The sequence below is a fragment of the Gadus macrocephalus genome, chromosome 10 (genome assembly GCF_031168955.1).
Source record: "Gadus macrocephalus chromosome 10, ASM3116895v1".
NCBI classification, from domain to species: domain Eukaryota; kingdom Metazoa; phylum Chordata; class Actinopteri; order Gadiformes; family Gadidae; genus Gadus; species Gadus macrocephalus.
In genome coordinates, this window is record NC_082391.1 from 11,156,090 (window position 1) to 11,171,833 (window position 15,744).

At 51.8% G+C, this 15,744-nt stretch overlaps 1 protein-coding gene across 1 annotated transcript in view; it reads left to right on the plus strand.

The window, feature by feature from the left end:
- Positions 1 to 13,323, plus strand: part of ankrd50 (ankyrin repeat domain 50) — a 37,601-nt gene extending 24,278 nt beyond the window's left edge. The window contains 2 exon segments of the mRNA XM_060063435.1: positions 7,804 to 11,345; positions 11,649 to 13,323. Of these exon segments, the coding sequence (XP_059919418.1) occupies positions 7,804 to 11,342 (3,539 nt within the window). The 3' untranslated portion in view covers positions 11,343 to 11,345; positions 11,649 to 13,323.
- The last annotated feature ends 2,421 nt before the right edge of the window (positions 13,324 to 15,744 follow it).

Below are 15,744 nucleotides of genomic sequence, written 5' to 3' on the forward strand. Positions count from 1 at the left end.
CTGGGATCTTAGAGCTCTTATTGTGGAGAGCGGAGTGCTGCAGCTGTCCAACAGACTTTAGAGAGAGCGTGGGTTAGGGGGCGAGAGAGGGAGGGAGGGAGGGATGGAGAGGGAGGGAGAGAGTGGGAGGGAGAGAGAGAGAGAGAGAGGGAGAGTAACAGGAGACTCAAAGAGAGGGAGAGCTGTTTTCTTTGCAGACTTAAGATGGTGTCTCGAGAAGAACGTTACGATTTCACGACATGACCGCTCTGAAGCGTGCGAACAAAACGTGTGTGTGTGTGTATGCACGCACACATTTCGTTTGCACGTTTAGCACACACACACACACACACACACACACACACACACACACACACACAGGCTAATTTTTCATCAGAAAAGATAATCTAGAATGCAAACAGTCTGTCTAGTGTGTCTGCTTATACAGTGTGTGTGTGTGTTTGTGTTTGTCTACATTTTCTTTATCTATGGTGCATGTGTGGGTATATATATTTTGTGTCTGTGTGTCTATAGTGTGTGTATATGTTGTGTGTACATTGTGTGTGTGGGGCAGGGTTCCAGCATGCTAACAAGCAACAGCTGGCCCAAAGGGGCTAGCCCTCTCCCTGATCAATGTGTCAGTTGTTGCTTGTTTAGCCATCGCTTTGTTTACACACACACATACACACACACTCTCTAAACCTCACAAAACTGAAATATTCATCTACACGCATACACCGACCACCAGTTTTCCACCAGTGGCTTCGTAAAAACAGGACTTGCTTTTCAGAAACTTTTCAGACTTTTATTGTCTGCGCCAGTTATCCATAAAACAGTTGTTTTTTGATTTAGCAACTGATGGTTAGCTGTTGACTGCTATTGGTTGGCCGCTGCTGGTACTACTGGTTCAAGTACCTAGTAGTGGAGCGGCAGTAGCTCGGGAGGTAGAGCGGGTTGACTGGTACCCTGAAGGTTGCTAGTCCGATCCCCGGCTCCTCCTAGCTATCAAGGTGTCCCTGAGCGAGGCACCTCACCCTGACTGCTCCCAACGAGCTGGCTGTCGCCTTGCGTTGTTGACTCCTTCGTCAGTGTGTGAATGTGTGCTTTGGATAAAAGTGTCAGCAAAATGTAAATCGGTAAATGTAGTAGTACCTTCCCGGTCTTCATCAATACATTCTGTGGGGGATTGTAGGAGCTGTAGGCTGGCTATCTGTTCCAGGTACTGGGTCTGGTCCTTGTGCTGGGTCGGTTCCTGGTCCTTGGTCTGGTCCTGGGTCTAGCCCTGGTCCAGGGTCTGGTCCTGGGTCCAGTCCTGGTCATGGGTCTAGTCCTGGGTCTAGTCCCGGTCCTGGTCCTGGGTCTAGTTCTGGTCCTGGGTCTAGCCCCGGTCCTGGGTCTAGTCCCGGTCCTGGTCCTGGGTCTAGTCCCGGTCCTGGTCCTGGGTCTAGCCCCGGTCCTGGGTCTAGTCCCAGTCCTGGGTTTAGTCCCGGTCCTGGTCTTGGGTATAGCCCCGGTCCTGGGTCCAGCCCCGGTCCTGGCTCTAGCCCCGGTCCTGTTCCTGGGGTTCAGAGCGTCAGCCCCAACGGGAGCCAGTGAGTAGGCGGCCTGCGGTCTCTCCGCGGCGGCTGCTGACTCCAGTGGAAAATGCGGCTCATCTTCCACCATGCAGGCCATTCAAGAGTTCAACACACTGAAAAGGGTTTCTCCTCTAACTCCTGCTTCATCTGAAACAGAGGAGCTTGTTGCATGGCGTAGACAGCAAAGTAGGGCTGCTCGATTATGGAAAAAAACATAATCATGATTATTTTGGTCAATATAGAAATCCCGATTGTTCAAACGATTATTTTTGAGTTGGAAACATGATGTATTTATTCAGCTTGTCTCTCCCAAAAAGTACTGTGTAACTTTGGACTTTTGCCTTAAAAAAATAGTCAAAATGGTCAAAAAGAAAATGTTCAGACCTTAAATATTGTACAGATATGTATCCAGCTGTTTTGTTCTGCACTTTCTATGAAACATTTAAGGACAAAAAAAATATATAGAAAAATCGATCATATTAGTTTTGTGATCGATCTGAAATCGATATTGCGAACAAAATTTGATGAGTCGCCCAGCCCTACAGCAAAACAAATCGATATAAATCGATGAGAGGCTAATACAGCCTCATAAACATGTCTCCCCTCCACCCGCTGGAAGCTGTCTCCAGACCAGTCGCCTTCGTTGATCACGCTCTCGCTCATACCTCCTCAGGACCTCAGTGTGAGGAGCTCGTCATCATCCTCCTCATCATCATCATCTTCATCCTCCCTGAACACCTTTGTTGAGATTTGCTGTTAATTTTCTTTTCGTTCATAAGTAACTCATGTTCATGTACTACGGCCTCATCTGTTTAGAGGCTTGGTGTTGAGATGGTGCTACAGGCTACAGTGAGGCTTGATAGAGGCTACAGTGAGACTGGATAGAGGCTACAGTGAGAATGATAGAGGCTACAGTGAGAATGATAGAGGCTACAGTGAGACTGGATAGAGGCTACAGTGAGGCTTGATAAAGGCTACAGTGAGGCTTGATAGAGGCTACAGTGAGACTGGATAGAGGCTACAGTGAGAATGATAGAGGCTACAGTGAGAATGATAGAGGCTACAGTGAGACTGGATAGAGGCTACAGTGATACTGGATAGAGGCTACAGTGAGGCTTGATAGAGGCTACAGTGAGACTGGATTGAGGCTACAGTGAGGCTTGATATAGGCTACAGTGAGACTGGATGGAGGCTACAGTGAGACTGGATGGAGGCTACAGTGAGACTGGATAGAGGCTACAGTGAGACTGGATAGAGGCTACAGTGAGGCTTGATAGAGGCTACAGTGAGGCTTGATAGACACTACAGTGAGGCTTGATAGAGGCTACAGTGAGACTTGAAAGAGGCTACAGTGAGGCTTGATAGAGGCTACAGTGAGACTGGATAGAGGCTACAGTGAGGCTTGATAGAGGCTACAGTAAGGCTACAGTTAGGCTTGATAGAGGCTACAGTGAGACTGGATAGAGGCTACAGTGAGGCTTGATAGAGGCTACAGTGAGGCTTGATAGAGGCTACAGTGAGGTTTGATAGAGGCTTGATTGAGGCTACAGTAAGACTGGATAGAGGCTACAGTAGTTGCGTTTCCATCCCCCTAATTTAATGCGAACTTTGAAGTATCGAATCAGTAAACGGTGATGGAAACACCAAAATTTGCATCAAAATCCTCTAATTCGCAAAAAGGTTTATCCGCTCGCTTGAGGTGGTTTTTGAGAAATGCGAAACAGAGTAAATTCGCAAAATGGGAGATGGAAACACATTTTGCGAATCAGCTGTGACGTAGCGAACTTTGAACACACAGGACTGACAGTCTATCCGATTTCCGCATAACGACCGGCCATAGTAACCCTGCCGACATCAACGTGTAACGTCATCGCCCTATTCCGCTCCAACCACTTGATGGAAACGCACCTAATTCAAATTACTTTTTTGCGAACTTTCTAAAGATTCGCATCACCTTTTAGATGGAAACGCAGCTAGTGAGGCTTGATTGAGGCTTCAGTGAGACTGGATCAAGGCTACAGTGAGGCTTGATACAGTGAGGCTACAGTGAGGCTATGGTGAGTCTGGTTAGAGGCGCTAGACTGGAGGGCTAGTCAGTGGTCAAGTGAACAGTAGCTAAAACAATGGTGAGTGGAGCTAGGGTCGCTGGGTGCACCACACCGCAAGCTACAAGGAGTAAACTGTTCTGTCAGAACACACACACACACACACACACACACACACACACACACACACACACACACACACACACACACACACACACACACACACACACCCCACCACCACCGCATGGAATGGTTGTGTGCGGTTGGAGTTGCTGGTATCCGTGATTACTGAATAGCTATTCTGGTCCGACAAACGGGATCCATCTGCCTGTTGCTCCCTTACCGGCGGCCAGACTCAATAACCGCTCACCAGGGCATACTGTAGCACCGTACGGCCCCTCAGATGACATCATTCTTCTGGTGGGGGCTTAAATCACTTCCTGCTGTTCGTCTGATGAAGTTCAAATGGTGCTTTGTTGGTTTTGGAGGGAAAATTGATTGTATTATTTTCAGGGAATCTTCCCTTTGAGATGTTTCAGGGTAAAGGCAGTTAGGTTATTGGATATTGGCAGATCTTTCACAGTAAAAGTCTCTCAGTAAGACATGCAGATATTTCACAGTAAAAGTCTCTCAGTTAGACATTGCAGATAGTTCACAGTAAAACCATGTCAGTTAGACATTGGCAGTTGTTGCCCATCAAAAGTGCATCCGTTAGACATTGGCTGATGTTTAACAATAAAAGCATTTCTGTTATAAATTGGCAGATGTTTCATTGTGAATGCATGTCAGTTAGACGTTAGCGTTGTTTCATGGTAAAAGCCGGTCAGTTAGGCATTGGCAGATGTTTCACAATAAAAGTGTGTCAGTTGGGCATTGGCAGATGTTTCACAGTAAAAGCGTGTCAGTTAGGCATTGGCAGATGTTTCACAGTAAAAACATGTCAGTTAGACGTTAGCAGATGCTTAATCACAGTAAAAGCGTCTTAGTTGGACATTGGCAGAAGTTTCAGAGTAAAAGCGTGTCAGCTATATATTGACTTCTTGAGAATGCTAATTAGCTAGAGAGCAGCTTGTTTGTGTGTGTGGCTGACGAAGCCTCACGCTAATCCCATAATGTCATGTTTTCCTCTGGTCCGGGATCAGTCCCCCCACCACTGCTTATTAGACATGTTGTAAACAGTAGCCGTCATGTATGGATTTCACTCTTAAGTAGTCGTACGCTGTAGTACCTAACCACTGAGACAGACAACCATGATGAAGCAGAACATCCATTTTGATTCCTCAAATACCAACAACTACATTTAGCTGCTTTTATTGTGTATGGTCATTCAACACAACTACCAATTTAAACCTGACTGCCTGCTTAAGATTGGTTTCAGTTGAACCCATCTGGAGTAAGGGAGCACCGTTTAGATGCTGACTGATCCGAGGGTATTGGAGAAAGCAACAGGTAGCTTGACCGCTATCAAGTTATTTTCCTAACCCCACCATCTCAATATGTCTGTATTTTAAGTTGATTCTTTACACTTTTTTGCCCTTTTGGACACACATAGAGACATCTTCTTATGTCTTTTTTAAATAAGTTGCCTTTTTACACTTTTTGCCCTTTCCTCCTGGAATTCCTCGTTTTACAACTCATGATTTATTATTGATATCTGGAAGCCACTGTTGTCGGCCGCCCACACAGTAGCCTCCGTGGGGGGTGCTGGGCTCCTGAGTTGCGGTTAGCGGTGTAGGGTTTCCCGGGACCTCCACTTACACAATAGCAGCGTACGGGCTAGCCCCGTGGCTAGGTGACGACGTGTGATTTATACACTGCCGGGCGAGGAGAGACACTGTTATATAATCCACCGATCCCACACTCCGACTAATTGGGCGGTGTGTTGTGCCTGCTGCTTTTGGTTCGTCACTATGAGAAAACATGTAGAATTGACACGCTACACCGAGGTTGTGTTGGGAAAATAAATTGATAGCGGTTAAGCTAGGTTGCTTTTTCCGTCACCCTCGGATCCGTCAGCATCCAAATGGTGCTCGCTTGCTCCAGATGTGTTCAACTGAAACCCATCTTAGGCAGGCAGTCAGGTTTAAATCGGTGGTTGTGTTGAATAACCGTACACAATAAAAGCATCTAAATGTAGTTGTTGTACTTGAGGAATCAAAATGAATGTGGTGCTTCATCATGGTTATTGTCTCGGCGGTAAGGTATGACAGTGTACTGAACAATTAGTGCAGAAAACATGTAGAATTGACACGACCCAACGAGGTGGGTCGTGTCAATTCTATACGTCTTCTGCGCTAATTGCGTGCGCTAATTAGCCTAGCTCCTCTCAGCAGGCATGGAAAACATCCGGCCTCTCTGACATTAAAACAACTCTTTGTAATCGTCATGTTCTTCTCACACTGATACCATTAGCCGTTTATGTTCCCCCCCCCGCCCTGCCTCAGAGGTCCAGAGGCTGCGTTCCCAGAGTAGCACACCTGTTAGCCGCTAGGAAATATGTCAATAGCTGGAAGGGGAGCCTGCCACGACCCTGGAAACCGAGCGCTAACAGCCGCGCTAAGACGCCGCCCCCCCCACCTCCCCGGGCCCGCGGGCGATCCACGCCACCACCAGCCGTGGGGGGCAGCTCACTCTCAGCCCATTACCCACCACTGCTTTACAGAGGTGGTCCATCCTCTCTCGACTGGGAGAGGAATTCCCCTGAATGTGTCGATTAAGACCCATGGTGATCTCTCTGTCCGCCTGGAAACATGTATATAATGCCCTGCTCTCCGAAGGAACACGTTACATTTTCATTATTCTTCTTTCTTACCATTCATCATCATTTAAATTAATTCACAGTCGTAGCCACAAAGTAAGTGTGTGTGAGGGAGAGACACTGTGTGTGTGTGTGTGTGTGTGTGTGTGTGTGTGTGTGTGTGTGTGTGTGTGTGTGTGTGTGTGTGTGTGTGTGTGTGTGTGTGTGTGTGTGTGTGTGTGTGTGTGTGTTTGCGCAAGCAGGCAAGCATGTGCACGCATCAGCTCATGTTTAGGCTGATGTAATCCAGTCAACGGTTTGTTCATTACCCAGTAAGACCTGCTGTAGGATTAAAGGCTATCACTTGCTATTATTAGATTTGGCGATTACATTAGATTATGGGTTTATTTGACTTTACAGATCCCATTGACTCCTGTTTATTTTCTCCTTTTTAATTTGTGGTTCCGCAGACGTTAGGAAGGCAGCGTACACAGATTAAAAATGAGACGGTGCCTTATTAATGGACCGTGGGACATTGGGGTCAGAACAGGAAGCACAGAACAGGGGTGGGGGCTGCGTGGGTTTTACATGAGAGGTCTGATCTCCTGGGGGTTTCAGACCTGGTTCTTCTCCATCCACCACCTGGTCCGTGGCCCTCTTCGCCCACTTAGCTGGTATTGGACCTGTAGTAACACTACAGGTAGTAACTGGTCCACTACCTGTAGTGTTACTACTGGTACTGGACCTGTAGTAACACTACTGCCACGGACACCCCACTCCCTGCCAGAGAGAGTAGCGTAGGGAATGAAAGGCTCTGGGTAATTATATCAAGGTGGGAGATCAGTGGATTAATGGGGGCTGTGATCTCTCGCCCGACCTGGGCCACTGACTCCAGGGGAATTCTGGGAACGTTACGACTCCCCTTCAGACGTTGTGTATGAATGGTTCTTGTGATGCCAGATTTGTTTTTGAAGTGGTGTGCGGACACCTTAGTGTTTTATCTTTTTAAAGTTCCCCCCATCTGTTTTGGGATGTGCACGGACAGGCACGGTTTGTCTCGTCGCAGACCAAAGGGAAGAAAATCTGGTGGAATATGGAAAGAGGTGAACGGAATGAGACCGGAGGGAAGGAAGGGGCTGTGATGTTAGGGCATCGAATTAGTGAATGGCGCTCCAAGATTAAATGTGTCCATATGTTACTGAGCAGCTGTCCATGGTAGTCTTTTAGTCAAAATAAATATAATTCAAAGTAAACACATCACAGTAAAATTATGCAACACACCATGTGTGAGATCCTAATTCCGATGATGGTCTGATACAGGACTCCAGATTCGGGTCGAGGTAGAATATCTTTTAAGGTTACAAACACAGATTACCTTTTTATGGTTTGATTTGCCTCTCTATCTATGTCTCCCCCTCCGGCGGATTCCTCCTAACACACTCTTCTCCTCTCCATCTCCCTGCAGGTTTCCGTAAGATCAGCCTGGACGACCTGCGCAAGGCCTACATCGTGAAGGACGTGCAGCAGTACATCCTGCACCGGCTGGACCAGGAGGAGGCGCTGCGGCAGCACCTCACCAAGGAGACGGCCGAGATGCTGAACCAGCTGCACATCAAGAGCAGCGGATGCTTCCTGTACCTGGAGCGCGTGCTGGACGGCGTGGTGGAGAGCTTCATCATGCTCCGCGAGATCCGCGACATCCCCGGCACGCTCAACGGCCTGTACCTGTGGCTGTGCCAGCGGCTCTTCGTCAGGAAACAGTTCGCCAAGGTGCAGCCCATACTCAACGTGATCCTGGCCACGTGCCGGCCGCTGACCGTCAAAGAACTGTTCCACGCCGTGTGGACTAAAAACATGGCCCTCACCATGGAGGAGTTCCAGAAGAAGATGGACATCCTCTCCAAGCTGTTGGTCAACGGCCTGGGGAGCTCCAAGATCCTCTTCCACTACAGCTTTGCGGAGTGGTTGCTGGATGTGAAGCACTGCACCCAGAAGTACCTGTGCAACGCGGCCGAGGGACACCGCATGCTGGCGATGAGCTACACCTGCCGGGCCAAGCAGCTCAAACCGCTGGAGGTGCAGGAGTTCGCCCTGCACCTCGTCAACTCCAACCTGCAGATCGAGCCCTATCACCTGGCGCTCTGGATGGTGTGGAACGGCACTCCGGCCAAAGACTCCCTGATGACCTCCATACCCAGGGAGCAGGAGGTGCTGCAGCTCCTGGTGAAAGCCGGAGCCCACGTCAGCAGCGAGGACGACCACAGCTCGTGCATCGTGCAGCAGGCCCTGGAGAGGGAGGACTCCATTCGGACGTTGCTCGACAACGGGGCGTCGGTCAACCAGTGCGACTCCCACGGCAGGACTCTGCTGGCCAACGCGGCCTACAGCGGGAACCTGGAGGTGGTCAACCTCCTCGTGTCCAGGAGGGCCAACAAGGAGCTCCAGGACAACCACGGACAGACGGCACTTACCCTGGCGGCCAGGCAGGGCCACACCAAGGTGGTCAACTGCCTCATCGACTGTGAAGCCAACATCAACCACACGGACCACGACGGCTGGACGGCCCTGCGCTCGGCAGCGTGGGGCGGGCACTCGGAGGTGGTGTCGGCGCTGCTCTACGCCGGCGCCAAGGTGGACTGCGCCGACGCCGACAACCGGACGGCGCTCAGGGCGGCGGCGTGGGGCGGCCACGAGGACATCGTGCTGAACCTCCTCCTGCACGGGGCGGAGGTCAACAAGGCGGACAACGAAGGACGGACGGCGCTCATCGCCGCCGCGTACATGGGCCACCGGGAGATCGTGGAGCACCTGCTGGACCACGGCGCCAAGGTGAACCACGAGGACGTGGACGGGAGGACGGCGCTGTCGGTGGCGGCCCTGTGCGTCCCCGCCAGCAAGGGGCACGCGGCGGTGGTGAGCCTCCTCATCGACCGCGGGGCGGAGGTGGACCACTGCGACAAGGACTGCATGACGCCGCTGTTGGTGGCGGGCTACGAGGGACACGTGGACGTGGTGGACCTGCTCCTGGAGGGAGGCGCGGACGTGGACCACACGGACAACAACGGGCGCACGCCGCTCCTCGCCGCGGCCTCCATGGGCCACGCCTCGGTGGTCAACACGCTGCTGTTCTGGGGCGCGGCCGTCGACAGCATCGACAGCGAAGGGAGGACGGTCCTGAGCATCGCCTCGGCCCAGGGCAACGTGGAGGTGGTGCGGACTCTGCTGGACAGAGGGCTGGACGAGAACCACAGGGACGACGCCGGCTGGACCCCCCTGCACATGGCCTCGTTCGAGGGCCACCGGCAGGTGTGCGACGCACTGATCGAGCAGGGCGCCCGCGGCACGGAGGTGGACAACGACGGCAGGATACCCCTCATCCTGGCGGCCCAGGAGGGCCACTACGACTGCGTGCAGATCCTCCTGGAAAACAAGTCGTGCGTCGACCAGCGGGGCTACGATGGGAGGAACTCCATCCGGGTGGCCGGGCTCGAGGGCCACCGGGACGTCGTGGAGCTGCTGCTGAGCCACGGCGGCGACATCGACTACAAGGACGCCGACGGGCGTCCCACGCTCTACATCCTCGCCCTGGAGAACCAGCTGGCCATGACGGAGTACTTCCTGGAGAACGGGGCGGACGTGGAGGCGAGCGACACGGAGGGTCGCACGGCGCTCCACGTGTCCTGCTGGCAGGGCCACCTGGAGATGGTGCGGCTGCTCGTCCACCGCCATGCCGACGTCAACTCCTGCGACAACGAGAGGCGCTCAGCGCTGCAGTCGGCCGCGTGGCAGGGCCACACCGAGGTGGTGCGCTTCCTGATCGACAGCGGCACTCACGTGGATCACACCTGCAACCAGGGGGCCACGGCGCTGGGCATCGCGGCCCAAGAGGGCCACATCGACGTGGTCCAGATCCTCCTGGAGCACGCCGCCGACCCCAACCACGCCGACCAGTTTGGACGCACTGCCATGAGGGTGGCGGCGAAGGGAGGCCACTCGATGATCATCAAGCTGTTGGACAAGTACGGCGCCAACGCGCTGAGCGGGTCCAACCCCTCGCCGGTGCACACCATGGAGGACCGGGCGCCGCTGTCGGTGGGCGGCAGGATGCAGTCACTCACCATCAAGTCCAACAGCTCTGGCAGCACCGGTGTCGGGGACACGCAGTCGTGCGCGCGTGGCATGCCCAATGGACCCGTGCACGCCTTCAGCTCTCCGTCAGAGTCTCCGGACTCCACCGCCGACCGGCACAAGTCGTCGCTCTCCAACAACTCCCTCAAGAGCTCCAAGAACTCCTCTCTGAGGACCACCTCCTCCACGGCCACCGCACAGACCGTCCCCATCGACAGCTTCCACGGCCTGACCTTCACGGAGCAGATCCAGCAGCACTCGCTGCCCCGCAGTCGCAGCCGCCAGTCCATCGCCTCGCCCTCCTCCACCACAAAGTCCACCAACCAGCTGCCGGCGTCGCCGTCCAGCGACTTCGACTGGACCCAGCTGAAACCGGGACCCAAGTCCACCAAAGGAAGCAAGGGCGGCAACGGGACGTCTAACAGCAGAGGGGTGTCGGGGGACAGGAAGAAACCCAAGAACAGCCGCTCAGCCCCGGGCCAGGTGCTGGAGTACGAGATGACCCAGTTCGACAAGAGGATCGCCCTGAACAAGGCGGTGGGCAACATCTCAGTGAAGGACCCGCATTGTAAGATCATGATCGGCAGCCCAGGCCCAGAGGGCGGGAAGGGCCAGGACCAGCTCTTCATCCAGCAGCAGAGCACTGCAGAGAAGAAGAGGAACTGCATCCTGACCAACCCCAACTACCACCTCCAGGGCACCCAAGTGTTCCTGGGTCGGGTCTCGGTGCCGCGGACCGTCCAGAACGGGGGGCACCAGGATATGCTGGACAACTACCCCATAGGGGAGACAGATCTCAGCCTTAAACAAGCCCTCAAACACCAGCTGGAAGGTCCAGAGGCTGGGTTCAACTACAAGAAGGAGACTCCATTATAGCGGGTAAGGAATTGTTTGCAATCGTGTTTGCCCTGTTTGAAACATCTCCCTTCTCAGCTTCAAGGGTCAGAGTTGAAGTGTGAAAGCCCTGTACTGTAGTTCACACTTCAGCATGTCTGTTTCTTCTCCATGTCAAACATATAATGTACCTTTTGTAGCTGCTGAGTAGAAACCCACATCCCTGTTATTAGTTGGACTGTATGAGGCTGGAATGATGGCTTCAGTGGAATGCATCTGGCCTAGAGGACTTATTATCCTCTGTGAGCCAGCAGAACATTAACCCAGCTTTCTCCTCTCCGATTTCAGATGTCCTGTACGCCATCTACCAAACAGACATGGGAGGGAACGTGCCAAAGCAACTGTTGTCATCAAAATGCGTAGAGACAGAGTTAGATTTGTTTTCGCCACCAGTGGAAGACCTCAAGAAAAACAAAAACTATGAGAAAAACGACGACTAAGGGAAGATTGTGTGGCTTTGGTGACTTGATACTCTGATGTGCCTACTGTTACAGCCTTCTCCGTGTAACCATGCACAATATCATTTTAATTTAATAATGTACTGATATTTAATAAGCAGTGTATGCACTTTTTTTCAAGATGGTAAAATGACAGACATGCATTTTGTTTTAATGTTTGCCTTTTATTTCTGAGCAAAACATACCAGTGCTTTGTTTTTATTATCATTTTATACTCCATGTTCTCAACGTGTCTGACCCGGCCAGGGGACACTGAGATGAAGCCCGACCATCAGCCCATCTCTTTTCAGCCTGCAGCCCGCAGACGATCAGCGTGAACCTTGATTGTTGTTCATAACGTGTGTCATGCGCCACACGACGTCAGCAGCTATGGACGTGTATGGAAGTGTATACGGGACTATTTATTTTTGGAAGAGAAAGCCACTTTTTTTTGCTCTGTTTCGTTGTGTGTTGTCGCTCCAGCGTGGGGCTGTGTTCACCGGAGCCCCCTGGGTCCGTGTGTTGTGTCGTATCACAGATCCTCCAGAGAGAGCGAGAGACCTTGTTCACATGTTTAAAAACCTGCGAGTTAATTTCGTCCCTATGGGATTCCCTTTTTCAGTTGTTTTCGTGTGTCGTATGTTTCTGTGTGCATTTAAGATATTTAAATAACCCAGCGCTCGCCCGCATCCCGTTCAGCGCCAAACGCAACAACGCCGCGTGAAGCCAGCAATCCAACGGAGACTCGAATCCCCGCCGGCCGCACTGGTCCTACTACGCCCGCCACAAGGGGCGCCACATTGGCCGCCACAACGGCAACCACAATGGCCACTTGTTCTCCGGATCTCGGGCATGCGGCCTCACGACCTTCAACAGCACAGGAAGTGAGGTCACGAGGGTTTGGGCCGCGAAAACGTCTCACACACCTCAATGGCTGCTGTAGTGGTCCTGAACCACCGCACCGTAGACTCATCCAGATGAATTCCCCCCCACTGCCTCCCCCCCCCGTACCCGGAGCAGCTGTACATCAAATCAGCAGACCCCTAACCCCGAGGTGTGGACCAATAGGACGACAGCACCAGGACAGGAAGTGTGCAGGAAGGAAAACGAGAACATCTGTTTCTCGTGAGCGACCTGTTAGTGTTTACCGGCTGTGCCGTATTTTCATTGGCTCCTCGTGGCGACGCGGCGGAGTGGGCTGGTGGGCGGTGGAACCGTTCCAAGTGCATGCTGGGATACGCCGTACGCCCTTGTCCAAACTCTCCCGTCGTGGTCTGATGCTGTTCGGGGACGCGGCGTGGAGGAGTGAGGGGCTCGGCTCTCTCTGGTCTGGCGGTCGCGTGTCACGCCTGTCTGCTCCCTGTGTCTCTTATCTGATTGGACGGCTTCCTGCGGGGATTGTAAATAGCTTACCGTGTACATTCAACTTTCATCCAACAGAAGATTCCTGTATAATATGAAGTGGAATTTTCTGATGTATATTAAAGTGCTTAATAAACATATTTGCTTTACTGCTGGAAAAACAATCCATACTTTCCTTCTTCAGTCCGGCGTTATTCAGACTTACTTTTTAAGTCTGTATGTTTGTGGTCCTTATTTTTACCTAATACATAGATGTCTCTATAGAGAGGATGTTACTGACATGACATCTCTATAGAGGAGACAGACAGACAGGAGGACGGACATCTCTATAGAGGAGACAGATAGATAAGAGGACATCTCAATAGAGGAGACAGACAGACAGGAGGACATCTCTATAGAAGAGACAGACAGACAGGAGGACATCTCTATAGAGGAGACAGACAGACAGGAGGACGGACATCTCTATAGAGGAGACAGATAGATAAGAGGACATCTCAATAGAGGAGACAGACAGACAGGAGGACATCTCTATAGAAGAGACAGACAGACAGGAGGACATCTCTATAGAGGAGACAGACAGGAGGACATCTATAGAGGAGACAGACAGACAGGAGGACATCTCTATAGAAGAGAAAGACAGGAGGACATCTCTATAGAGGAGACAGACAGGAGGACATCTATAGAGGAGACAGACAGACAGGAGGACATCTCTATAGAGCAGACAGACAGGAGGACATCTCTATAGAAGAGACAGACAGACAGGAGGACATCTCTATAGAGGAGACAGACAGGAGGACATCTCTAGAGGAGACAGACAGAAGGACATCTCTATAGAGGAGACAGACAGGAGGACATCTCTATAGAAGAGACAGACAGACGGGAGGACATCTCTATAGAGGAGACAGACAGACGGGAGGACATCTCTATAGAGGAGACAGACAGGAGGACATCTATAGAGGAGACAGACAGGAGGACATCTCTATAGAGGAGACAGACAGGAGGACTGTCTCCTCTATAGAGGACCGCTCCTGACAGAAGAACGACGCCACACGACCTAACCCAACGGACCGCTACCAGACGTTGACAAATCAGAGTTGACAGCTTTCACTTACTGTCAATTATCCTAAAGGAAAAACAGCCCCGCCCCTCTTTCACTCCTGACTGCCCTTCCCCCGGAGGCGTCGCTCTACGGCTCTCCGCTGATCTCCTTTCCAAGAACTGAGTTTTCTTCTGGTCTCCATATTTAGGTCAGCCTAACCACACACTGTGCTGTCAGTCTTTCCCCTGCGGAGCGCTGTTTGATTGAACAGGGCCAGGCCAGGGGAGGGGAGGGGCCGCGGGAGGCGGGCGGGGTCAGGACTGGACCCCGGAGCCGTCACCATCCTCTGGGCGGACCCCGCTCTTCCAAGAAGAAAGACGGGAGGGCCGGGGATCCGATCCCAGATCCACACGTCGGTTCTCAGATGTCAGCGATGTCAGAAATGTTTTTAGGTGATGTTTTACCAGCAGTATTATCTTTGAATGTTTTATTTTGGTTGATATTCTGGGTTATCATCCATCTGTTTTCCTAAACCCTGCTGACACCGAAGCACTCAGAAAGTTTAGAGAAGAATCATTAACGAATCTCTTGATGATTCCCCGATTTCTTAGATGAGTAGGCTATATGTTGCCAAAACGATTCACATAATTATTTTTCTCTTTTTGCCGAATCAGTCAGGACCATTCCTGTTATATCTTATCTCTATCCGTCTCTCTCACTCTCTCTCGCTCCCTCTTTCTCTCTCTCTGTCTGTCTGTCTGTCTGTGTCTCTCTCTCTCTCTCTGTCTCTCTCTCTCTGTCTCTCTCTCTCTCTCTCTCTCTCTCTCTCTCTCTCTCTCTCTCTCTCTCTCTCTCTCTCTCCCATGAGAATTTCTAGCATTTAGCATTTCAATCTGAAGATGTGCAGGAGGTGGTCTGTGGGTGGTGGGCGGAGGGGGGCTGTGGTTTAGAGGGTGGGGAGGCAGGGCTGGGAGGTGTGGTTAGGATGTAAGGGGGAGGTGTGGTTAGCAGGCTGGGGAGGGGTGTGGAGGTGGAGTCTTGCTGAGCTCATGGTGCTGAGGTCATGGTTTCAGGGGTGACCTGGACGGGGATCTATGGCTGCGGAGGGACTGATTTCTGTTTCCAGGAAAGCCAGCGGCCACATCTGTTTTCCCTCCGCGCGAGCCTCCTTTGTTTTGGATACGGCGCTAACATGATCTGCTAACAGGCGGCGGCGCGCCTCTGGGGACTTCAAACCAACGGTTAGCTAGTTAGCCTGTGCGGCTAGTTTTCGTGTGCTGCTACGCAGTGTGGGGTTTTCTGATGTGGCCTGCACTGCTCAGCACTAATCATAGATGGGATGTAGATGTCATACTGGTGGTGGACGTCAGCAAACGTTAGCTACTAAGTCAATGAAGGCCTACTCACACCGTGACAGAACGGTTTGAAGCAACTCCGGGGTTTTGAGCTAAAACACATCTCTTTAGGTAGGAACCCAATGTTCCTCTCATGTTGTCTCCAGACTTATAGAGCTGCACACAGCTCAGAGGCCGGAACACAACGTCCA